At 32.9% G+C, this 27,744-nt stretch overlaps 1 protein-coding gene and 1 long non-coding RNA gene across 2 annotated transcripts; both read left to right on the top strand.

The window, feature by feature from the left end:
• The first annotated feature begins 928 nt into the window (after positions 1-928).
• On the top strand, positions 929-2,143 carry LOC105139748 (dehydration-responsive element-binding protein 1F-like). The gene has a single exon (XM_011046319.1). The coding sequence runs from the start codon at positions 1,108-1,110 to the stop codon at positions 1,972-1,974; it is 867 nt and encodes a 288-aa protein (XP_011044621.1). The 5' UTR covers positions 929-1,107; the 3' UTR covers positions 1,975-2,143.
• Positions 2,144-11,662: 9,519 nt separating this feature from the next.
• LOC105139743 (uncharacterized) lies at positions 11,663-25,553 on the top strand. Its single transcript, XR_845040.1, has 2 exons — positions 11,663-11,708; positions 25,366-25,553. It is a non-coding gene; the product is annotated as an uncharacterized LOC105139743 (long non-coding RNA).
• The last annotated feature ends 2,191 nt before the right edge of the window (positions 25,554-27,744 follow it).

Raw genomic sequence — 27,744 nt, 5'->3', positions numbered from 1 at the left:
CATGACGGAACTCAATGTAAAAAAAGAAATTAATTATATATTCTCTCCAAGAAAGTTTTATCAATAACACTTGTATGATCAAGACAAATTATTTCCTCCCAAAAACAAAAAGCCTAAAATAACGTAGTCCGTTAAAGTCATCAAAAGAGGTGATGGCCGTGTTTTCTTTTGTTCCATGTTTATCTTTTTGCACATGAAAAACAAAGACAACCCTATATTTCTTAATTTCCCACCTTTTTTTTTTTGTGTCTTGGATCGAAGAAATGCGTGTCATGAAGAGAGAGAGAGAGACATTATGTTATAATTCACGTCGATTCATTTAATTGTCTTTCGTGTTTTCATAAATCTGACAAGAGTGAAGAATTTAAGCAATAAAAATAAATTGTTTTAAATTTCGGACAATACATACATAACACGTAGTTTATGTTTTAAAATAAACCATAGCATTTGACTACTTATGGTACATGTATGGATCACATCCGTGTTCTTCTCTCTCTAAAAAGTTTTAAATTCTTCCTGTAAATCATAACAAAAGGAAAAAAAAGTACTTTTTTGTTAGTTTACGTTCATTTCCCACTTCTTTTCCCTTTCTTTTATACCATTTTTACTCCCCTTCCAATTCAATGAACCCCACAACATGACTACTTACTGAGTTTGTAAACCAGGTAGTACTGCCTCCAAATAAATCGAAACCAGCAAGGGGTCCTCATTCAAGGTCGTGAACAACATTAATCAATGCGGGTCCTTTCATAGAAAATATCGGTCCCACTAATCTGTCTTGTTATTCATACTATTAATAATTCAAATGTATAATGGGGTTGTCAGGCCCCATGAATTTTGATCCACACATGTGGAAGCCCGAGCATCCGTGTGTTGCTCGTGTAACACCATGACTGTTACCATGTCTGCTTCGCGGATTGAACAATTCTCAAATGAAATGGTCAAATAATTAATTAATCTCATGTACATTATTTTCGGCAGTCTCAGGCTCGTGAATGAATTACTAGCGTATATAAACATTACATGTGCAGACCACTTTATATATCTAGCTTGACCTCTTGCAGCTTTGGCTCTCAACTATTTGTTCTCCTCTTGTTAAAAGCTTAAATGGAATTTGAGAATTATTCATCGTCACAATCTTCAATTTGTCAGACTTTATCATGCAAGCAATGCAACAGCCCTAATATTAATAATCCTCTACGAGGGCAAGAGCGGCCAGTTGTAGTTTTGAAGAAGAACAAAGCGGGAAGGAAGAAGTTCAAGGAGACGCGGCATCCGGTATATAGGGGGGTACGGAGAAGAAATGGGAATAAATGGGTATGTGAAGTGCGTGAACCAAACAAGAAATCAAGAATTTGGGTGGGGACCTTCAAGAGCCCAGAAATGGCAGCTAGGGCACATGATGTTGCTGCTTTAGCACTTAAAGGAGAGTTTGCTGCCTTGAACTTTCTTGATTCAGCTTTGATACTTCCTCGAGCAAAGTCGTCTTCTGCCGAAGATATACAAAGGGCTGCCCTTGCTGCTACAGAGGTCTTTGGACGAAGTGCTTCTTCGTGTTCTTCTTCCTCATCACCTGATCATAAGAAACTTTCATGCGTGACAAGGTCAAGGAAAGTCTTGAGTCCATCTTTAAGTGATCTTCCACATGAGAAGGGCACAGAAAATGTCTTAAGACCTTCATTAATTGACACACAAAGTGTTGAGATATATGACAAGAAAGTTTCTAATGAAGAGCCTTCTTCAAATATGGTCATGTCATGCTCTAATAACTGCTGCCCAGAGAAGATGCCTAATCATTCCAATGCAACGTTCTTTGATGAGGAGGCATTGTTTAACATGCCAGGATTACTTGATAGCATGGCAGAGGGTTTGATCCTTACCCCGCCAGCTATGGCAAGAGGAGTTTATTGGGATGACATGGCTTGTTCTACGGACTTGACATTATGGGAGGACGACTACTTACATTCTCAGTGATCATATTCAAATGGTATAATTTTTCGTTTTTGATTCATCATGGGGTCATATATAGACTTTATAATAAAGCTAGAAGTCTCATACACACAAACACTATATAATTTGGAATCGATGACCTATATATCTGATCACTTACATAAAGATCAACCATGATCGATGCCCCATAATCCCGTGCCCTTTTCAAAGTGCATGAGAATTTAGTATTTATTTAGGATGTATTTTCTTCTCCAATGACATATTACCAAAAAAAAATTATAATTAATGACTGTGTGTGTGTATATATTCCCTTCAAATATGTAATAATATATAAAAATAAGTAACCAATTTAATACAATTATCAATCAAAATGAAATTTATGGAATTAAAGAGGAGAGATAAAAATAAATTTCATAATGGTTGAAGGCAAAAAAATATATATATATATAGTATTTATAGAGTAATTAGCATGAGTAGTTATTTTTTAAGCCTAAGAGAGAGATTGGATTAAAAAAATCAAATCCGTAACTCATGATAAGACTATTTTCACCTGACTGATTGTCTCTCTCTCTCTCTCTTGTTTCTCTTTTTTCCTTGTTTTATCTCTTTCTTGGAAGTAAATACAAGTTCTTACTACTTGAACATCAAGGCACTTAATCATAGTGGAGCAAGCTCTTACCTATCATTTACCGAACTAAAGCCACTCCTCTGGGTTGAAACAATTTCTTTTTTATGTTAAGAAAATATATTTTAAAGGTTTTTCAAGTTTTTAATTTATAAATTATTTATTATTTTTTAAATGAAATTAAGTTCCCAAGGTAAAGTTAAAATCCACAACTGTAATATTATATATTCATTTCATAATGGTATGGATCAATGTCCTGAATGGCACAAGTGTGGTTGTTGATTCTTAATTTTTGACTAATTAAGATGAGAACAATGCATCACTCAAGTATATTTTTGGGCTAAGAACTTTTTTTTTTTTTTTTAACATGAGTGTTCAGATTAACTTAATTATACATGCACACCTCAATTAATTTTTTAAAATTTTAAAATTAATAACTAGATAAATTTCTAGTATTTCTAAGATTTATAACATTTGAAATAATAATATCTAAAAAATAAATTTAAAATTTAACTAGTTAACTTACATAAAAAATTATAATGTTGCTGCTGCTAATGTTGGTCTGTTCCTGTCCCTCCATGCGCTATTTATTCAAGGTTTTCTAAAACCATGAGTGGTTCATCTTTGGTTTCTTGGAATTGGATCTTTCGTCGCTATTGGAGGCATGCACGGTTCCATTCCTTGATTCTCCTTATTTTGTGGTCAGTGTGCTGGTCACGTCAGAGTTTGGCTGTCTTCTTGTCGTTCCCCCCTCTTCCTTGATGACGACGACGGTGTATTTGTTTTTTTTTTTTTTTACTTCCTTTGAATATTTGACCACTATCTTTATGGGTTTATTCCTTTTTAATTCCCGGTAACAGTTTCACTTCACATTCATATAAAATAAAATAACGTAAAAACATGTTGGATTTATGAATTAGATTCCTTGTTAATAACATCTCTTTTGAATAAAAAAAATCAAAATTAATTTTTAGATCATTGCAGAACTAATACAGGGGAGTTTATCTTCCCTCTTGTGCTGGTGATGGGACTTTAGGATTTGACTAGAGAGATTTTATATTCGCAACGAGCCAGAATACTCTTATTCATCAAAATTGTAAAAGCATCTTAAAATAGATAAATTGATAAAATAATATTTTAAATAGTATAAATATAGTTTTTTTAATTATACATGCTTAAGTAAAAAAAACCATTTAAAAAATCAATTCTATTAAAGTAGAATTAATAAATATTTTATTTTTTTAATGATTTTAATATTGTTTTTTTTCCACATAGCTATATTTAATTGGTTTATTTTTTTTATTGGTCTCATTTTATTAATTTTAGCTCCTTTAAGAGATATATAGAAATAATAACATTTTGTTTACCTTTCTCCTTCCCTGTAGAGTATGAAAAATAAATAAAGAAAGAAAAGTTAATATATATATATATAGCTATTCATTTAGCAGCTCCCTTAAAAATGCCTAAGAATATCTATCTATAAACATTAAAACTGTACATGTCATCACATATTCCCGGGCACACTAAAACCAGGAATCAATAGACCGGAAGAAACCACAGCGGTTTGCTGAAATAACCAACGAGCAACCCTAGATAAGCTAGTCGGGCCATGGGACCGAACATCCAAAGAGGGGAATCCAACGAGGTTTTAATTTAAATTAAAAAATATATATTGACCCGACTTGTTCAATATGATAGATTTTAGGAACATCCAGAGTATAAATAATCATAGATTCTAGTTCTCGCAGCCAATACTATGAGATTAGAAGTTACCATCCATCCAAGGACATAACCCGCAGCCCATTAGCAAGAGCTTCTGTGTATTCATTAGGCTGCCGTCCACAACATTGTGCAATTGTTTTTAAAATTACTTTTGATATTAACATACTAAAATAATTTTAAATAAAAAAGTATAATTTTTTTTTTATAAAATATCATTTAGCCCACGTTTTCAATCAGCACTGAAATAAGATAAGCTAGCTTTCAATTTGCGCCATTTACATGATTGAAGCAAGTAACTTGATCTATTACTTGAATAATCCAATCAAGACTAGGATAAACTTAATTATTATTTTTTTAAATAAAGTTTCATTTCTTTTGATTTTTTTATTTTAACCAACATTATTTTAATAAAAATTAAAATTCCATCACCTGGATCTTATATTAAAAAACAAGCCGGTAGAGATTTTAATTATATCACTAATAAATACACCAATTCATTAATCAACTAGAATAAAGTATACAGGAACCATCCTCTTTCTCCCTTAACATTCTCAACCTAAAAAAAAGTGAGATATGTTTCTTTGGTTACAGGTAGGGATGAGGAAAAAAAATTAATTAAATTGAAAAAACTAGAAAAAAATAATTATAAAAAAATGATTAGACCAATTAAAAAACTAGTCAATTTAAATTAATTTTAGTTTTTTTAAATTTTAATTTAGTTATTTTAAATTAAAATTAAATCAAATAAAACATGATTACCTCTAGTTATCCTAACACCATCCGATTAATCACGCATTCACAAGCCAACACTCAATACAACCTATTCATTTCATAATCTTAATTAATTAACCTACTCTCAAAAGTAGGGAGTTAGGCATGCGAGAAAGGAATAATACAAAGGAAAGAAATAAATTCTTTTCCTTCATATTACAAGAAAAGGAGGAGGAGGAGGAGGAGATGTTATTATCGTAGACGTAAGCATTGGGGTCTCTACCCTAGAGAGATGGCCATGAAATCAGCTCCTTCGGCATCACCAATTCTTTTCAAGGTTCACACTTCATTAATTACAAAAGCAAAGCAGGGAGTTAGGCTCGTGGAAAAGCTATAATTTCCTTTCACACTACCAAAAAAAAACAACCAAGAAATTACACCTGTCATATCCATGCCCTGCGTGAAAAATGTGTACCAACTTTCATGTCCTCGAACCTCGATGATGTAACCCATGATAAATCAATGAATTCCATGATAGACATTCGTTACAGTAATTTGAGCCACGAGTCCTAGATCCCCCCCTATCTTTTCACTATCAATGATACGGACAAAGTCATTTAAAATATGGTTGAAAAATATATTTTTTAAATAAATTTTTTTATTTTTTTGTTTTATATTAAATTTTTTAATATATTTATATTATTTTGATACGTGGATATTAAAATATATTTTTAATATATTAAAAATAAAATTCATTTTAAAAAACAACCCAACCATAATATAATGCCCACATATGGCTCTGAAAAAAAGTCTGGTATGGTACTCCTTTTCCTGCTGTTTGAATTCTTGATCATGAACATGCGAAAATTGGGTAGTTCTTGATTTAAATGATTTTTCGAATCATTTAGACATAAAAACACATAATCGGTGCTTGCTTGGAGTGTTTTCCCCCCCTTTTTTTTATTGAACGGTTTTGTCCTTTATTATATATAGGTTGTGTTTATTTAATGTCTTCAAATAAAATAAAAAACATAAGTATGTTTGATTTTATATAACCAATAGAAATATAAAATAAATTCCCTTTTGAGATAATTTTGAACTACAAATGTTAAAATCTTTCTTCTCCATCGATCTTAATTGTTTCTATCACATATGCTAGTTATAAATGGATTTCTTTATATATATATAATTTCAAATGGAATTTAAACAATCTAACTAACATGATTTTGTTTTTTTAAAGATATTTTTCTTGTATCTCACATGTATTTTAAGTTATCTTCGGACCTAACCTTTTTCTGCCGAGCCCTGTCCAGGTCTTCTACTCTTGGACCTACCATTATTAAGGAACAATTGATGTTTACCGGCATGTGTTTGAAATGTCACTAGTAATATTAATTACTATAGAATAACATATATTCAAGTGTAATTGTCATCATTTTATAGCCAGACGATGAAGGTAACTCCCTCAGTTTTTAAATCCAACCTCACCTTCTTAAAATTTGGATCTAAGGTTTACAAAAGTAAAACATATATACCTAGCCAATTATTTTATGGTGCAAATATATAAAATAAATTCACATCAAGCCTACTTTTCCATTACACAAGTATCATAATTTTTTTAACAATGTTAATGTCTTTGAAATTTGAGAGCGTTGATAGATTTAAACGTATTTTTGAAGTTCAATTAATTAGTAAATAGATTTATTTTCGTATTATAGTTCAGATGTTTTTTTAATAAAGATTTTTTATGAGTTTGGGTATGCCTAATCCGATCAAGTCCCACTTAAATAGGGTTTTGTTCTTATTCATTCCTTTACACTAAAAATTAAACCTAAAATATTGTTTGATAATAATCAAAATGTCATTAAAGATTATTAATGTCATTTTCTTACAAAACTTGGCACTAGAGGCTGCCCAAGAGCCGAAATAAAAGTAAACCCAGCAACGGGCTAAAATCTTAAAGCCCATTATTCCAGCATTCTTGCTTGATTGTGAGCTTTGCCGTAAGAGATCCGAATGTCATAACGTAGTGTCGGTTGGAAAATATAGTAAATGTTATTTTTTAAATATTAATTTTTTATTTGAGAATAAATTAAAATAATATTTTATTCTTTTTTAGTTTATTTTAATATCAGTATATATCTAAAAATAAAAAAATTAAAAAAAATAGTTGGAGTGAGCAATGCCAAATACCTTCTTAATCTGGATTAATATGGCAGTTCAAGCTCGGATCATTTTTATTGTAAGTACATGATAACCATCAACACCCAACACCAAGCGTTTTTGTCCCCCTCAAAAGCTAAGGACATCTTCAAATTAATTTATATGAATTTTAATAAAAACTAAATTTTATATAAACGTTAATCGAAACTAAATCTCATTTCGAAATGATTTTAAATATACACCCCTTTAAGACGGGCCTCTTGTGTTTTTTTATTTATTTATTTGAACATATTCGGTCTTCACTGCATCCTCGTGGTATCAAGAACTTTCCAGTTTCTGTGGCAGGGCAGCTTTATATATAGATAAGGAATTTTCGTCAATGTTTTAGGGGAAAAAATAGAAGGAAAAAAACTTTCCTTTCTTATAAAGAAACCATGCATTATGCTGACTAGTAATGCTAAGGTAGTTGTGCACGCTATGGAATTGGAAGGTTTTTTTTTTTTTTTTTGAAAATTCAAGACCTATTATGAAGATTATTTATCCAGTTAATGACATTAGTAAAATCAGATTTAATAATAATATGTTTATAATGTAGAAAGTAATTAGAGGCTGATAATTCGATAGTTTTAACTACCGCTCTCAGCTCAGCTACATTGGAGTCTAAAATTTCAACCAATATAAAAAAAATATCTAAAAATACTCTAGGGTGATTCCACAAAATACCACCTATTCCTGTTCTGGAGAAGCCAAGTTTTCTGATAGAGGATTTGGAAGGTTCATTAGCTCACCAATGTGGTATTGATTAAGAAATACGAGTCATGACTCGGCAGAAGTCAACTTCAACAACACTCACTTCCATGGCATCTTGCCTAGCTATCAAGGAAGGCCAGCCGATATCAGCTACATTTTAATTAGGTTATGGAAGAGCTTGATTTTGCAGTTAACTCGGGACACAAAGGAAAGGTTGAAGAATTTAGCTGAGGAAACATGCTCAGTAGGTTGCCCAGTACTACAACTAGATATATGCAATGAAATGAAGATATTCTATTTATTTTATTTTATTAACAGCTTGTTGTAATTTCGTTTGAACTTCTCAGTCTGAATACTTCTTTATTGACATTATAGATAGAGTATCTATACACTGAGTACAGAATAATTGAATAATTATTACCTCATGACATTCTAAAAATTTTATTTCCCAACTCAATGCAAGATGCAATTTAAGTGTTTTGTGAAATTAGGCTTCCAAAAATTTAAAAAAAAAATTGTGTGTTTTTGAATTGTTTTGATATCCTAATATTAAAATTGAATTTTTAAAAAAATTAAAAAAATATTTTAATGCATTAAAAAGTAATTTAAAAAATAATTTTTATCAAATTTACAAACAGATGTAAGCTTTGATTCAGAAGATTTCCATGTAATTTTTCACTCATTTAATTCTCAATCCCAGAGTTTAGCCAAATATAAACTTTGTCTTGCAGACTGTGAACAGGCAAGCAGCAGGTTGAAAGATGCCTTTAATTTGTTTTGCGACTGACACATCATTTTAAACCAAAAACTCTATTATTTAGATTTAACAACTGAATTTTATATCTGAAATATTGCAGAAGAAATTGAAGCAGGAGAAGGAAGGGAAAAAAACACTGTATATATACCAACTAAATGATGCTGCGATCGAGCGTCATAATTTAGTAGGGGAAATAATCTGATAGTGAGTTTATGAACAATTATAAATACTCTATCGACCGATTAAGATTTTCAAATGTGGGACATGTACATATTTTATGTTAAGGTAACATTTGATTAGTATATTGATGAAAGAGACAGGGACGTGAGGAATATATTTTTTCTATTATTCTTGTTTTAAATCGATAAAAATTCATTTCAAAACTATAATAAAAATATATTATTTTATATTTTTGTTTTTGTTTCTCTAATCAAACATGTTTATAAAACATATTTTTATTTTTCTTCATCTATATATATATAGAACACTAACGTAGAACAAAGAAAGAGTACTTCTCATGCAAGCTGCAGATTTAAAAAACAAACACTGATCATCATGGTGAGGCAAAGTTGCTTCTAAGAAAGAGAACTCAAAGGTCAAAGGCAGAATATGTATGTACATTTAGAAATCATTTGACCTGTAGCAGGTTTAGTCACTAGCCGACAAACGTTTTAGTATTAAAGGCACGGCAGACCAAACATGTTATGGCATATGTCATGGCTGAAAAAATTGATGCTGTAGTCGGCGATATGGTATAAGTTAGCGATGAAGATTCCTGCTCAAAGCTTGAGTTTTTCAAGGTCAGGACTCTAGATTTAAAGGGAGGCATAGGAGGTGAACAGGGCGGGAAGGGATCTTCACTTGCTCATGTTTGACTCCTGTGGTAAGGGCAGCTTTTGATTTTGTCATGGCTTTTCCGATGGCCCTTAATAAAGGTGCTTGAAAATTGCTAGTGATGTAAAGCCCAACAATATTTTACAATACAGGCTGTTCCATTTTTTTGGGTTGTAGATTGTGGTGTGTAATTGTTGAGAGGCAAGTCAAGATGGTTAAAACCCTCTCTGATTGCGCTTTTATCTAATAGTCATGCATGGCTAGCTGTAGTAATTATGTGTTTGGTTTCCAATTCGCTCTATGATACACAGGTCACAGAAGAAAAGATTTTTCAGGTAATTTTGGGTACATATTCACTATAGTCTTTGCCACAAAAAAAATACGATGTACGTTATACATTCTACAGCTAGTTTCTTTCCGTGGGTTTGTTCTTCTAACAAAAGCTATATATATATATATGAAGTGAAACATATTTTGGCAAATTTGAGTGGTTCAACACTACTGCGATTTTTATTTATAAGCTGTGGGTAATCTTTCCGAACTGTATAAGCTGCTTCAAGCACAACAAAAATCTGTATAAGTTTCTGCAAACTCCTTTACTGAATGGATACACTCGTTCAGGAATTCCTCTGCATATCAACGAAAGTTGGTGGGCTAATACAAGATTTGAGAGTGCTAGCAAACCTTAGATTTGAAATGCGTTTACGTCTTGTGAGTTCATATGTAATCTTCAAGACACCTATGGATGCCGAGTTTTTAAGTGATCAAAGTGTTGTTGAGAATTGCCTGGGAACTGAGGAGGAAGTTGCTCAATTCTTCAGTTACATCTGCAAGGATGCTGCATTCGATCGATATCTACAGCAACTATCTCTCTAATGTGCAAGAACGTTAAGGCTTCAAAGGTAGTAGCAAAGAAACCCCCATGGAAAACAGAATTAACAAGAACCTCAACTGAAACTGGCAAGTTCATCTTGTAAAGCTTAAGAGCAAACAGCACGTGATTGGATCAGATCAAGTCTTAAAGTTGGAGCAGAATGAACTAGGCTGAGCCAGTCAGGCAACATATCGAACAGTCGGGAGCAGATCTAATACAATTTCGGATGGCTAAAAATTACAGTTGGCCCTTCTGCTTTTAACGTCTGGTCAAATCAAAACTTACACTATAATGCAACTCAGGTTGAAATAGAATTTCGTTAAGTTGATCAAGTGCCCTTAGTTGACTCAAACAAAGCACGAAGGATGATGTCATACACACCGATAAGATTACAAAACATAAAATAATTAGACAATTAATTAAGATATGTCATAGAAATTAATTTGGAAACCTGCAAGATCCTTAAATTGTTGTTAGCTAAATATGATCCTAACATATTTTTTTATACATAAATTTTGATGTTAAATATATAATCAAATTATCAAATAATAACATTCTTTTTTGTTCAATGTACATATCAAATTATATCATTTTTTTCTATTTTAATTTTTTACAATATTCTTTTTCTAGTTATTAGAAAATAGTAAATAAATTCAGGTTAAAAGCCTATTTAGAGGTGTGGTGCATGTTGTATATCAAATTATTTTTTACTTGAAAATATATTAAAGTAATTTTTTATTATTTTTTTAAAGTTATTTTTAATATTAACATATTAAAATGATTTAAAAACATAAAAAATAATAATTTAAAGTTAAAATAAATCTAGAAATTTCCAAAATATGGTTGTGACGGAGCTTACAAAATTAATGTAGGAATTTAAGAAACTTCCACGAAATGCAACATCGCCAACTAGGTAAATGGCTCAGCCTTTGTATCCACGAAATGCAAGCACGAGCAGATTTTTTCCGAGGTCAACCCTCTCAATTTCATGTCATAAACAATGCTCCAGCCTCCGGTCTATATGCTTTACTTAAGCTCGACTTCTGCTCTAATATCCATTAATCAAAGATTCAAGGAAACAGCCAATTAATTATAAATGTTGGCAACCCCTTTGTCTTGGAACCAGTCTTAAAGCCAAGATCTGACTCAGTGGGAAATGGTTCGCCGTAGTCTTGGTGCCGAATAGACTATAGCGTCTATCAGGAACGAGAGAGTTGCATTCTTTCTGGGACATGCATGCGCGCCAGACGCTGATGAGAAGCCTAGCTCATCGAAACACGAGTTATACAAGGTGAAAACTCTGGAATTGCGAGGTGCTGGGGGTGCTAGAGGTGGAGAGGGATTTTCTGTTAGGTTGGTTGCCATTTCATGTAAGGCACCAATCATTGACCATTGACTATTGGTAGCCACCATTGTTGAATGAGCTAGAGTTGGTAGCCACCAATGTTGACAACAAACCAAGAAGAGCTTTCATGAATGTCTATAAATAGAGGCATATATGAGAGAGCAAAATGAGAGAGAAAGAAAAGAGCCAAAGATGTGAGAAATGTAGGAGAGAGTGAGCTGCCATTGCAGCACTAAAAAGAGAGAAATAGAGTGAGGTTGAGAGTTGTGAAAGAGGGGATGATTCCTCCTCCTCTATTGTTGTAAATCTTGTACTCTCCCTACATAATGCAATGGCTTCTCCCGTGGATGTAGGCGGTTTTGCCGAACCACGTTAAATATTGTGTCAGTGTGCTTGGCCTTCTATGAGCAAATATCAGTACATCACCGGTCGGAATTCCTAACAATTGGTATCAGAGCTTTTGGTTTAAAGTGGTGTTTGATTTTGCTCAAAAATGAAAGTTGTCAAAATTGTGTTTTGACCATACCACTGTGTAGAGGAGGAAGAGACGAAGCCACTGGTGAACACCGCGTCGAAATCGAACGTCGGAAATTGCCGCACGCGCCGGCGGGGTGACTGTCCACGTCATCAACCACGTCAGCAGTTCTGCACAGTCATCAGGCACGTCACCTGACATATCAGCACTCTGACCAGTCAAACCGCCACGTCAGAACCAGTCATCAGCCACATCATCATTGTGGGACCCACTGCCACGTCACCAGCCGCGAGCCGAGGGACAGGATTCTGTGTGGTGGAGTCTACGTGCAACCGATTCTGAGATTGAATCTGGGCTATTTATCAGACCAAAATTGTTTTGATCAAATCTTAGCCGTCTGAAGTGCGATTTGGACGATTTCAGACTTGTTTCCAGCTAATTTCATCATTCCGGATGCAATGGTACAGTCTGATCGTTGAGATTGAGATCAGAAATGGTAGTGATGAATTATTAAAGAGAGATTGCCCGATCAAGAGGCATCTGATGGTCATCATGGTGGTCGATGGAGCTGAAGAAGAAGAAATCACACATGTTTGTCCAATTACATGTGTTGAAGTGTTATGTGGGGAGTTTTAATTGCCTTGAGGGAAGGAAAAATTTGGACACTCTAAACACCCGATCATGTGGACAATTTGAGGTGGAGAGTGAAATTTGATGAAGACCAATCTTGACGAATCTGAGCACTGGTAGTCTCGCCAGATGTTGAGAAATCAGGTATAAAACCAGGATACCCCAGATCACTTGTAAAGGAAAGCCGCGATAAAGCTAGCAAATGGTTGTATATACGAAAAGACAGTACGATGGATAGATATGGCCTAAGAAGTTCTGGCTAGGAGATTGGGTTTTAAGCGGGACCGGTGTGACCCCTCCAATCTTTCCTGGGAACTTGCTTAGTGGAAGGATTATCCATACAGTATTATTTTCGTATATGTGACAGTTTGTTATGAAACTGTTGAAGACTAGCAGGATGACGGCACAAAGGAACAGTTGGGTTCCGTATGATCAAGGATCTGATGGAGTGGTGATTTCTCCAAGGAAGTTAGATTCGGTGACTGTAATTTCTCGAGGGGAGAATTGATGAAGACCCTGATAATGGAAGAGAAATACAGCAAAGGGATAAAGATTGGCACCCTATTTTGACTTGGATAGATGTTGTGACAGGATGAGCTGCTGTCAAACATAAGCAAGGAATAGGGAGAAATCTGGAGAACCAAAATTGCACGAGAGCACACGAAGATTGTGTAGGAGTACCTGGAGGATCCAACGAGGTACTGTAATGAGACAGCAAGTGCAAGAAGAATAAGTGTTCCTAGATGAAGCTTAGAGCAGAGACTGTGTGAAGGTTGTACAACAGGAAGTCTCTTGTGCTCTTGATAAAGACAATAAGCGAGGACCTTTCCAATGCATGCAAGGATGGAAAGATGAGCTGTTGTAAATGCACCTAATTGAGGGGGTGCAAACGTCTGTGATAAAAGGCGACCGCCTATGATGAAAGGCGAAGACACCAAAGAGAGTTGGTGTAGGTAGAGTTGTCAAGTATAATGATGAAAGACGTAGAAGCTCCAAACATAGAAATCGAGGTGGAGGATTGCGAGGAGTATACCGCAACTTTCTCTTTCTATGTGATCAGTGGCAATGAACTCTCCCAAGTCCACATGGTGATAGAGAATCTTAGTCACTGGAGACATCCCCGATGAAGGAGGATGTGACTGCTTTATGACGAACAAAGACACCTCAGACAGAAGGTGTGTGGGCCATGAAAGGAACCCAAGTATAAACCGTTGCATGACGACAGGCGAAGACACCTCAAAAGAAGGTGTGAGGACCATGATATGAGTCCAATTTCATACCGTCTCATGAAGACAGGCAGAGACACCTCAGGAGAAGGTGTGAGGACCGTTATATAAGTCCAAGTTTAGACCGTCTCATAACAACAAGCGAAGACACCTTAGGAGAAGGTGTGAGGACCGTGATATGAGTCCAAGTTCAAATCGTCTCATAATGACAGGAGGAGACACCTCAAAAGAAGGTGTAAGGGCCATGATAGGAGCCCAGTTTCAGAACGCCCTAGAGCCAATATGATGGCTGGATATAAGTGGACAAGTGTATAGCCAATGAAGTGGCTAGGATGAGTATGGAGACAAATGCAAGATTGACTTTCATGGATATTGCCCCCATGCTAAAGATCAATGAGCTAGAAGACATTTGCCTTGGATAATAAGTGGATGACTTGTGGAGCATTAAGACGCGGCTGCTATGAAGGAGCAGAGGGCATGCACAAGTTCTAGGAACAAGTTGACTCTTGTCAAGGTGGTGAGCTCGGTGAAGGCATTGTAATACTCAGAGTATCAAGACATATATGGATCAACCTTTAATGGGCTGCCCCCATGGTTAAAGGTGAAAAGCTACCTGGACTCTTGAGACTAAGAGTAGGAGACTCATGGAGAAGTAAGGTGTGGTTCCTAGGGTGGAACATAGGGCAGGCGCAACTCCTGGATGAGTAGACTCTTGGAAGAGTGGTGAGCTTGTGATCATATTAAGATACTCAGATAATGACTGTCGCACTTGAAATATCCGTTTGAGGGGGTGTTATAAGCCTTGATGTGAGGCTTGATGAATCATTCCGGACCGAGCATGGTTGATACGCTCGAAGGGGAATGTTGTTCCAGAGACAAGCGTTAACACTATTCAGATGTGATGTGGCAAACCATCTGGTTACAGTGATCCTTTTGTGTAAAGGTGTGCTTTGGTTACTCTGATGATTGAAAGGTTTGGCGAGTACCTATAAACTTGGTCAAAGATGCTCTCAGAATGGAAAGCTTGGAAGAGCTGCAAGATGCAAGCTTGTGTTGAAGAAGCAAGAGGACAGTTGCCCCACATGAATGGCAAAGGGGGTGATTGTTAGGTTGGTTGCCATTAATGTGCAACAACCATTTGCTATTGCACCAACCATGTGCACTCATCCAAGATGTCAAAGGTTGGCAGCCACCATTGTTGAAGAAGAGTTGGAGTTGGCAACCACCTTTGTTGAAGAAAAGCCTCCATGAATGCCTATAAATAGAGGCATATGCAAGAGAGCAAAATGAGTGAAGAGAATTATGAAAATGTGAAGAGAGTAGAGAGGAAGAGAGAGCTGCAATGCCAGCAGCTGCAAGTGCAGCAAAGAGAGTTGAGAGTTGAGTATGAGAGGGTGTAATCCTCCTCCTCCATGTATTTGTTTTGTATTCTTTCTCTATCTCTAAATATATTGACTTCTCCCGTGGATGTAGGCGATTTTGCCGAACCACGTTAAATATTGTGTCAGTGTGCTTGGCTCTCCTATGAGCAAATATCAGTACATCACCGGACGGAATTCCCAACACGACCAAGCCAGAGTTCAAGCTTTTATGTGGTTTTCCTATTGCATGGGAAATGGAGGAGTTTGGAAATTGAGTGAAAGAACTTGAAGGCAAAAGCAATTAATCCATCAGCAAAAGAAAAAAGAAAAACAAGATGCTCCTTTTCTTGAACATCGTAACAGAGATTTGTACCTTGAAGTTTTCCCTTTTTTACAAAGTTTTTATTGCAGCATTTTAATTCCCATCCATGAAGTGCTTGCTTGGATAATTTATACTTCACATTCCCTAAAGCTATGTCAAAGCATGTGAAAAAAGGGAAATGGCCTGTTACATTTCTGTGCTCTACCTTCATTATTTTTCAGGCAGGGCCCTCTCCGAGCAAGCTCTTGCAAGAACTGAAAGTTTTTGTTGTTGTTTTGATCAGTTCATTTACCTATTATTCAGTCTAATCAAGTTTTTGTTCAAGGTTGATTTATACTCTAGGCCTGGCAGAAATGGCTGGCTTTCTGCAACTTCTGTTGATCATTCTATTAAATGAATTGAGTGATGCAAGAGATTATATCATAATTTGCTAAGTCATCTGGAATAGTGAATCATATGAGAGTATCAGATCAGTGGCTTGAAAGATTGAGCTGGGGCGATCGATCAGTTGCCATTATATGAGGGAAAATGAACTAATTGATCTGCTTCTCTGCTCACGGTGGCTTAGAAAAAGCTGATATGTCTCCAATGACGTCACAGTATTATTAGGAGAACAAGATGGATACCAAATGCATAACGCACGAGATTCAAAACCTAATTATCGAGGAGGAGACGCAACGCCCGTACAGAAAAAGAAATAACTAGGATTTTTCAATCTGATATCCAATGATCAAAAGTTATACATTGTTGATATATCTTATTTGACACGTCTGGACTGCTTCCTTGTCGATATGCACCCCGCGTCATGAGGTGAGGTTAATGAGTAGAAATAAATCAGCTCAGAAGTGTTAGCTATGTTATCTGCAGTTAATTTCTGCTGGGAGTGTTTGTGAGGGCTGGTGAAGCTACTGATGGATATCTCAACTCAGTGTATGCTATAATGACAGACTATTCGAGCTTTTTTCCTTTCTTTTCTTCGTGTGTGTCAGATATATATATATAGCTATTCATTTAGCAGCTCCCTTAAAAATGCCTAAGAATATCTATCTATAAACATTAAAACTGTACATGTCATCACATATTCCCGGGCACACTAAAACCAGGAATCAATAGACCGGAAGAAACCACAGCGGTTTGCTGAAATAACCAACGAGCAACCCTAGATAAGCTAGTCGGGCCATGGGACCGAACATCCAAAGAGGGGAATCCAACGAGGTTTTAATTTAAATTAAAAAATATATATTGACCCGACTTGTTCAATATGATAGATTTTAGGAACACCCAGAGTATAAATAATCATAGATTCTAGTTCTCGCAGCCAATACTATGAGATTAGAAGTTACCATCCATCCAAGGACATAACCCGCAGCCCATTAGCAAGAGCTTCTGTGTATTCATTAGGCTGCCGTCCACAACATTGTGCAATTGTTTTTAAAATTACTTTTGATAGTAACATACTAAAATAATTTTAAATAAAAAAGTATAATTTTTTTTTATAAAATATCATTTAGCCCACGTTTTCAATCAGCACTGAAATAAGATAAGCTAGCTTTCAATTTGCGCCATTTACATGATTGAAGCAAGTAACTTGATCTATTACTTGAATAATCCAATCAAGACTAGGATAAACTTAATTATTATTTTTTAAAATAAAGTTTCATTTCTTTTGATTTTTTTATTTTAACCAACATTATTTTAATAAAAATTAAAATTCCATCACCTGGATCTTATATTAAAAAACAAGCCGGTAGAGATTTTAATTATATCACTAATAAATACACCAATTCATTAATCAACTAGAATAAAGTATACAGGAACCATCCTCTTTCTCCCTTAACATTCTCAACCTAAAAAAAAGTGAGATATGTTTCTTTGGTTACAGGTAGGGATGAGGAAAAAAAATTAATTAAATTGAAAAAACTAGAAAAAAATAATTATAAAAAAATGATTAGACCAATTAAAAAACTAGTCAATTTAAATTAATTTTAGTTTTTTAAAATTTTAATTTAGTTATTTTAAATTAAAATTAAATCAAATAAAACATGATTACCTCTAGTTATCCTAACACCATCCGATTAATCACGCATACACAAGCCAACACTCAATACAACCTATTCATTTCATAATCTTAATTAATTAACCTACTCTCAAAAGTAGGGAGTTAGGCATGCGAGAAAGGAATAATACAAAGGAAAGAAATAAATTATTTTCCTTCATATTACAAGAAAAGGAGGAGGAGGAGGAGGAGGAGGAGATGTTATTATCGTAGACGTAAGCATTGGGGTCTCTACCCTAGAGAGATGGCCATGAAATCAGCTCCTTCGGCATCACCAATTCTTTTCAAGGTTCACACTTCATTAATTACAAAAGCAAAGCAGGGTGTTAGGCTCGTGGAAAAGCTATAATTTCCTTTCACACTACCACAAAAAACAACCAAGAAATTACACCTGTCATATCCATGCCCTGCGTGAAAAATGTGTACCAACTTTCATGTCCTCGAACCTCGATGATGTAACCCATGATAAATCAATGAATTCCATGATAGACATTCGTTACAGTAATTTGAGCCACGAGTCCTAGATCCCCCCTATCTTTTCACTATCAATGATACGGACAAAGTCATTTAAAATATGGTTGAAAAATATATTTTTTAAATAAATTTTTTTATTTTTTTGTTTTATATTAATTTTTTTAATATATACGGACAAAGTCATTTAAAATATGGTTGAAAAATATATTTTTTAAATAAATTTTTTTATTTTTTTGTTTTATATTAAATTTTTTAATATATTTATATTATTTTAATACGTGGATATTAAAATATATTTTTAATATATTAAAAATAAAATTCATTTTAAAAAACAACCCAACCATAATATAATGCCCACATATGGCTCTGAAAAAAAGTCTGGTATGGTACTCCTTTTCCTGCTGTTTGAATTCTTGATCATGAACATGCGAAAATTGGGTAGTTCTTGATTTAAATGATTTTTCGAATCATTTAGACATAAAAACACATAATCGGTGCTTGCTTGGAGTGTTTTCCCCCCCTTTTTTTTATTGAACGGTTTTGTCCTTTATTATATATAGGTTGTGTTTATTTAATGTCTTCAAATAAAAAAAAAACATAAGTATGTTTGATTTTATATAACCAATAGAAATATAAAATAAATTCCCTTTTGAGATAATTTTGAACTACAAATGTTAAAATCTTTCTTCTCCATCGATCTTAATTGTTTCTATCACATATGCTAGTTATAAATGGATTTCTTTATATATATATAATTTCAAATGGAATTTAAACAATCTAACTAACATGATTTTGTTTTTTTAAAGATATTTTTCTTGTATCTCACATGTATTTTAAGTTATCTTCGAACCTAACCTTTTTCTCCCGAGCCCTGTCCAGGTCTTCTACTCTTGGACCTACCATTATTAAGGAACAATTGATGTTTACCGGCATGTGTTTGAAATGTCACTAGTAATATTAATTACTATAGAATAACATATATTCAAGTGTAATTGTCATCATTTTATAGCCAGACGATGAAGGTAACTCCCTCAGTTTTTAAATCCAATCTCACCTTCTTAAAATTTGGATCTAAGGTTTACAAAAGTAAAACATATATACCTAGCCAATTATTTTATGGTGCAAATATATAAAATAAATTCACATCAAGCCTACTTTTCCATTACACAAGTATCATAATTTTTTTAACAATGTTAATGTCTTTGAAATTTGAGAGCGTTGATAGATTTAAACGTATTTTTGAAGTTCAATTAATTAGTAAATAGATTTATTTTCGTATTATAGTTCAGATGTTTTTTTAATAAATATTTTTTATGAGTTTGGGTATGCCTAATCCGATCAAGTCCCACTTAAATAGGGTTTTGTTCTTATTCATTCCTTTACACTAAAAATTAAACCTAAAATATTGTTTGATAATAATCAAAATGTCATTAAAGGTTATTAATGTCATTTTCTTACAAAACTTGGCACTAGAGGCTGCCCAAGAGCCGAAATAAAAGTAAACCCAGCAACGGGCTAAAATCTTAAAGCCCATTATTCCAGCATTCTTGCTTGATTGTGAGCTTTGCCGTAAGAGATCCGAATGTCATAATGTAGTGTCGGTTGGAAAATATAGTAAATGTTATTTTTAAAATATTTTTTATTTGAGAATAAATTAAAATAGTATTTTATTCTTTTTTTAGTTTATTTTAATATCAGTATATATCTAAAAATAAAAAAAATAAAAAAAAATAGATATGAATTTTAATAAAAACTAAATTCTTTTTTGTCCCCCTCAAAAGCTAAGGACATCTTCAAATTAATTTATATGAATTTTAATAAAAACTAAATTCTATATAAACGTTAATCGAAACTAAATCTCATTTCAAAATGATTTTAAATATACACCCCTTTAAGACGGGCCTCGCAATTGGTTTCGATGATCCCTTGTGTTTTTTTTATTTATTCATTTGAACATATTCGGTCTTCACTGCATCCTCGTGGTATCAAGAACTTTCCAGTTTTTGTGGCAGGGCAGCTTTATATATAGATAAGGAATTTTCGTCAATGTTTTAGGGGAAAAAAATAGAAGGAAAAAAACTTTCCTTTCTCATAAAGAAACCATGCATTATGCTGACTAGTAATGCCCAGGTAGTTGTGCACGCTATGGCGGGTTCATTAGCTCATCAATGTGGCATTTCCTATTTGTTTTTACGTTTCAAAAGCGTTTTTAAAAAAATTTGAAATTTTTTTATTTTTTTATTAATTTCAAATTAATATGTTTTCAAATCATTTTGATGTGCTGATATCAAAAATGATTTTTAAAAAATAAAAAAACATCATTGGCATGCATTTTGGCATGAAAAGCTATTTGAAAAGCAACAACAACCACACTTCCAAACTGGCTCGGCAGAAGTCAACCTCAACAACACCCACTTCCATGGCATCTTGCCTAGCTATCAAGGAAGGCCAGCCGAAACCGCGTAGCAGCTACATTTTAATTAGGTTATGGGAGAGCTTGATTTTGCAGTTAACTCGGGACACAAAGGAAAGGTTGAAGAATTTAGCTGAGGAAACATGTTCAGTAGGTTGCCCAGTACTACAACTAGATAAATGCAATGAAATGAAGATATTCTATTTATTTTATTTTATTAACAGCTTCTTGTAATTTCTCTTGAACTTCTCAGTCTGAATACTTCTTTATTGACATTATAGATAGAGTATTTGTACACTGAGTACAGAATAATTGAATAATTATTACCTCATGACATTCTAATAATTATTATTGCCCAACTCAATGGAAGATGCAATTTAAGTGTTTTGTAAAATTAGGCTTCCAAAAATTTATAATTTTTTTTTTGTGTTTTTGAATTGTTTTGATATCCTAATATTAAAATTGAATTTTTAAAAAAATTAAAAAATTATTTTAATGCATTAAAAATTACTTTAAAAAATAATTTTTATCAAATTTACAAACAGATGAAAGCTTCGATTCAGAAGATTTCCATGTAATTTTTCACTCATTTAATTCTCAATCCCAGAGTTTAGCCAAATATAAACTTTGTCTTGCAGACTGTGAACAGGCAAGCAGCAGGTTGAAAGATGCCTTTAATTTGTTTTGCGACTGACACATCATTTTAAACCAAAAACTCTATTATTTAGATTTAACAACTGAATTTTAAAATCTGAAATATTGCAGAAGAAATTGAAGCAGGAGAAGGAAGGGAAAAAAACACTGTATATATACCAACTAAATGATGCTGCGATCGAGCGTCATAATTTAGTAGGGGAAATAATCTCATAGTGAGTTTATGAACAATTATAAATACTCTATCGACCAATTAAGATTTTCAAATGTGGGACATGTACATATTTTATGTTAAAGTAATATTTGATTAGTATATTGATGAAAGAGACAGGGACGTGAAGAACATATTTTTTCTATTATTCTTGTTTTAAATCGATAAAAATTCATTTCAAAACTATAATAAAAATATATTATTTTATATTTTTGTTTTTTTTCTCTAATCAAACATGTTTATAAAACATGTTTTTATTTTTCTTCATATATATATATGTATAGAGAGAGAGAGAGAACACTAACGTAGAACAAAGAAAGAGTACTTCTCATGCAAGCTGCAGATTTAAAAAACAAACGCTGATCATCATGGTGAGGCCAAGTTGCTTCTACGAAAGAGAACTCAAAGGTCAAAGGCAGAATATGTATCTACATTTAATTCCAGAAAAAATGAATTTAAAAAAAATAAATTCCTTAAAAATAAAATATTTTTTGATGTTTGGCAGTATTATAGAAAATAAACTGGAAAACACTTTTCAGTATTTGGTTATATTATGAAAAATGAACTGGAAAATAATTTATTAATATTTTATTTTTCTCAAGTTTATTAAAATAACAAGGAATAAATCTTACAAATTAAAAAATTGAATAATAATAAAATTGAAAAAAAATAATTTCATAAATTATCTCAAATAAAATAAATAATAATCAAAACAATAAAGATCAAATCTTAAAAAAAAGGAAGGAGAAATTAAAATAATAATAATTAACATTTCATAAAGTATTTCAAATAAAATAAATAATAATCAAAATAATGAGGACCAAATTTGATAGAAAAAAAATTCAATAAAAAAATAATAGGAGAAAAGCCAATAACAATTATAAAAATAAGGACCAAAGTAAATATAAAAATTAAATTTTAAGAAATAAATTTGAAAAATAAATATTTAAAACAAAATATATATAGCAATCAAAAGTTTGAGGATCAAATTTGATATAATCAGCAAATAATGACATTTCTAAACTTTTCACAATTTCCGGAAAGTGTTTTCCTGCCAAATGTTTCAGGAAAATACTTTCCTGAAAATCAAGCCAAATTTTCCTTTGACTGGAAAGCGTTTTCCGTTTACCAACTTTCCTAACAACAAATAAACACAAGAAAGTTTGGAAAGTGTTTTCCCGGAAATCACTTTCCGGAAAACAAACACAGCTAAAAGAAAAACACTTTCCTGAAAATCAAGTCAATTTTTTTTTTACTAAAAAATATTTTCGTTAACCAGAAAATGTTTTTCGTTGATCGAAAAGTATTTTTCATTGAGTGGAAAGTGTTTTTTGTTGATCGGAAAGTGTTTTCTATTAACTAACTTTTCTAATGATAAAAGAAATTAAAAATTAATTTTTTAAAAACTATTTTTCAGAAAACAAGAAATCATTTCTCCAGTTGCAGGTTTAGTCACTAGCCGACAAACGTTTTAGTATTAAAGGCACGGCAGCCCAAACATGTTATGGCATATGTCATGGCTGAAAAATTTGATGCTGTAGTAGGCGATATGGTATAAGTTAGCGATGAAGATTCCTGCTCAAAGCTTGAGTTTTTCAAGGTCAGGACTCTAGATTTAAAGGGAGGCATAGGAGGTGAACAGGGCGGGAAGGGATCTTCACTTGCTCATGTTTGACTCCTGTGGTAAGGGCAGCTTTTGATTTTGTCATGGCTTTTCCGATGGCCCTTAATAAAGGTGCTTGAAAATTGCTAGTGATGTAAAGCCCACCAATATTTTACAATACAGGCTGTTCCATTTTTTTGGGTTGTAGATTGTGGTGTGTAATTGTTGAGAGCCAAGTCAAGATGGTTAAAACCCTCTCTGGTTGCGCTTTTATCTAATAGTCATGCATGGCTAGCTGTATTAATTATGTGTTTGGTTTCCAATTCGCTCTATGATACACAGGTCACAGAAGAAAAGATTTTTCAGGTAATTTTGGGTACATATTCACTATAGTCTTTGCCACAAAAAAAATACGATGTACGTTATACATTCTACAGCTAGTTTCTTTCCGTGGGTTTGTTCTTCAAACAAAAGCTATATATATATATATATATATATATGAAGTGAAACATATTTTGGCAAATTTGAGTGGTTCAACACTACTGCGATTTTTATTTATAAGCCGCGGGTAATCTTTCCAAACTGTATAAGCTGCTTCAAGCACAACAAAAATCTGTATAAATTTCTGCAAACTCCTTTACTGAATGGATACACTCGTTCAGGAATTCCTCTCCATATATATCAACGAAAGTTGGTGGGCTAATACAAGATTTGAGAGTGCTAGCAAACCTTAGATTTGAAATGCGTTTACGTCTTGTGAGTTTATATGTAATCGTCAAGACACCTACCGATGCCGAGTTTTTAAGTGATCAAAGTGTTGTTGAGAATTGCCTGGGAACTGAGGAGGAAGTTGCTCAATTCTTCAGTTACATCAGCAAGGATGCTGCATTCGATCGATATCTACAGCAACTATCTCTCTAATGTGTAAGAACGTTAAGGCTTCAAAGGTAGTAGCAAAGAAACCCCCATGGAAAACAGAATTAACAAGAACCTCAACTGAAACTGGCAAGTTCATCTTGTAAAGCTTAAGAGCAAACAGCACATGATTGGATCAGATCAGCTCTTAAAGTTGGAGCAGAGTGAGCTAGGCTGAGCCAGTCAGGCAACATATCGAGCAGTCGGGAGCAGATCTAATACAATTTCGGATGGCTAAAAATTACAGTTGGCCCTTTCTGCTTTGTCAAATCAAAACTTACACTATAATGCAACTCGGGTTGAAATAGAATTTCGTTAAGTTGACCAAGTGCCCTTGGTTGACTCAAATAAAGCACGATGGATGATGTCATACACACCGATAAGATTACAAAACATAAAATAATTAGACAATTAATTAAGATATGTCATAGAAATTAATTTGGAAACCTGCAAGATCCCTAAATTGTTGTCAGCTAAATATGATCCTAACATATTTTTTTATACATAAATTTTGATGTTAAATATATAATCAAATTATCAAATAATAACATTCTTTTTTGTTCATGGTATATATCAAATTATATCATTTTTTTTCTATTTTAATTTTTTACAATATTCTTTTTCTAGTTATTAGAAAATAGTAAATAAATTCAGGTTAAAAGCCTATTTAGAGGTGTGGTGCCTCTTGTATATCAAATTATTTTTTACTTGAAAATATATTAAAGTAATTTTTTATTATTTTTTTTAAAGTTATTTGTAATATTAACATATTAAAATGATTTAAAAACATAAAAAATAATAATTTAAAGTTAAAATAAATCTAGAAATTTCCAAAATATGGTTGTGACGGAGCTTACAAAATTAATGTAGGAATTTAAGAAACTTCGAAATGGCTCAGCCTTTGTATCCACGAAATGCAAGCACGAGCAGATTTTTTCCAAGGTCAACCCTCTCACTTTAATGTCATAAACAATGCTCCAGCCTCCGGTCTATATGCTTTACTTAAGCTCGACTTCTGCTCTAATATCCATTAATCAAAGATTCAAGGAAACAGCCAATTAATTATAAATGTTGGCAACCCCTTTGTCTTGGAACAAGTCTCAAAGCCAAAATCTGACTCTGTGGGAAATGGTTCGCCGTAGTCTTGGTGCCGAATAGGCTATAGCGTCTATCAGGAACTAGAGAGTTGCATTCTTTCTGGGACATGCATGTGCACCAGACGCTGATGAGAAGCCTAGCTCATCAAAACACGAGTTATTCAAGGTGAAAACTCTGGAATTGCGAGGTGCTGGAGGTGCTAAAGGTGGAGAGGGATTTTCTACTAACTGATCAGACCCCATTTGACTCCTCTTCTTAAGGTCCGTCCAGGTATTGATATATCTTCGCATGTGTTACTGTTTGGGTTCAAATTCCATGAATGAGATTTGGTAGGGTTCAGTTGAATCCTATTTTTATAATAAATCTCCTTTTTCCATATTCTGTCATCTATTTTTTGCAGAAAGTGGAGAAAGATCTTCTCCTAATTTATATTCAGACTTCCATGAAAATTAAATTGTTACTCGTCTGTCTGAAACCCACATCTGTTCTTATTTTTCTTCCCTCATTCTAATTTATTTCTTGGTAAGTTGTGTAATGTTTCTAAGAGACAAATTTTGGTATGCTCTTAATTCTTCCACTCTGAAATTTGTCTTTTACCTCGTGAATTAATGTGTTTGGTTTCAAAGCTTTTGATCATTTGCAAAAATCTTAGTCTTCGATTAATACACAAACTAACTTGAAAATATCTTTATCGTCAAACCGAAAGAAAAAAACTTTCAAAGCTATCTCAGCTGTGCTGCAACAGTGTTAAGCAGCTGATCAACATCTCCTTTTAAAGGTAAATCCTTTACGCAGAGATTTTTTCTTGAAACATATTTCTCTTTAATATAATGTAACATTCGTTTGGAACATAGTTCTTAAACCAATAAGATCGTGACGCAGGTATATTGGTGCCATGGGAAGGAAATCAATTTAATTGGAAATCTATATCACTGCTGGATAATTTCTGATATATTTTAAACCAAAGTGTGTGAGACGAAAGATGTATAATTCTTCCCGTGCATAGGCATCGTTGAATAAGTCTTTTTAGCGACGAAGTCATATTCGCCACCAAAATCCTCTTCTCATGATCTTGTGAAGTTTTTTTCACCCAAGTCTCCTATATAAACAAGGCCAAAAATAATTGTTCTTGCGCTGTCCTACAGTGATCCTATATATATATATATATATCCAGTTAGTTTATATTTATATGTATTTTAATTAATTTTATAGATTTTAAAATTAATAATTATGTAAATTTTTAGTGATCCTGAGATTTATGAAACTCGAACTAGTGATTTTTAAAGAGCTAATATTAAACTTTACTAGTCCGAATATTCATGATGACCAAATTTGATTTATTAACATTGGAGGTGGTAAAATAAAAAAATAAGATTCCTTTGCTTAATTTAATTGTTATGGTTTATGTAATTACAGCATGAATCCTCTTAATTAAATTTAATTTAGAATTTTAATGAAATGTTATATTTAAAACTATTTTAAATGTTAAAAATTTAATTTCAAATGAAATTTAATCCCTAAAAATTATACAAAAACAAACCATAGGTCAACCCCTCTAAGAAATTAATTGATGTTAAAAACTAGCTTCCCCAATATATTCATATATCTTTTTTAGAAATATTTAATGAAATAAAATAAAAATAATAAGAGTAATATAAAAAAACAAAATGAATTGAATTATATCTCTTTCAAATAAGTAAATTGAACTTATTTATCAATTAAATCAATTTACAATAGAGACTTCATTTCAAACAACATGTAAAACATGTACATCAAAATTTAAACTTGGATTTATATATTCATCTGGATCCCACATGAAATTAATCCCTAAAACTAATATGATTGAACCTTAACACTGTTGGGACTTGAGTTTTAACTAAACAGTGATGGATCCAAGTTTGAAATTAGATTAGATCTCTCAAACTGAATGGATTAAAAGTTACATAAAATATTGTACCTAAAAATATGAAACCACCTTGATATCATCTAATTTGTATAATTAAATAAGTAATAGAGTGCATTATTATCAAGAAGAAAAAATAGAGAAAGCAAAAAAAATTAATCTGATGACCCAGGAAAAAGCCCATGTTAAACCAATAAAACCCAGTTAATTAATCTGTTCTTTTTTTACAGAACAAACTAATTTTGACCCGTTTGTTTAAGAAAAAAATTCTGTTGACCTTCTTTTACAAAACAAACTAGTTTTGACCCATTTGTTTAAGATAAAAAATTAAGTGACCCGCGCCTTGCAGACCCTCAGGTAACTTTGGTGCATGGGTAGTGTTCAATTATTAATACCCAAAATCTTTCTTTAAAAAAGAATAAAGAAAGAAAACGATCATTAGTCTCTTAACTATTTTATTTTATGTCTATTTAATTAATTCAGATTTAGAATTGTATTATAATTTCTATTAATCAAAAGATTAAACATAATCATAAATGATTGCTATAAAACTGAAATTAATTTTGTAAGTATTGCCATGTGATAAGGGGCCTCAAATTTTCTAGGATAACGATAAAGAATTTTCCACGTTCAGAACAATGGTTACAGGCTGCATGCTATAACAAAGGAAAG

The sequence above is a fragment of the Populus euphratica genome, unplaced genomic scaffold (genome assembly GCF_000495115.2).
Source record: "Populus euphratica unplaced genomic scaffold, PopEup_1.0 scaffold3.1, whole genome shotgun sequence".
NCBI lineage: Eukaryota > Viridiplantae > Streptophyta > Magnoliopsida > Malpighiales > Salicaceae > Populus > Populus euphratica.
The sequence above is the reverse complement of the archived record's forward strand: the minus strand, read 5'-3'. Positions and strand labels throughout refer to the sequence as shown.

What these genes read in the sequence shown, in the direction of transcription:
- LOC105139748 (XM_011046319.1), top strand. Translation starts at nt 1,108, where the DNA reads ATGGAATTTGAGAATTATTCATCGTCACAATCTTCAATTTGTCAGACT.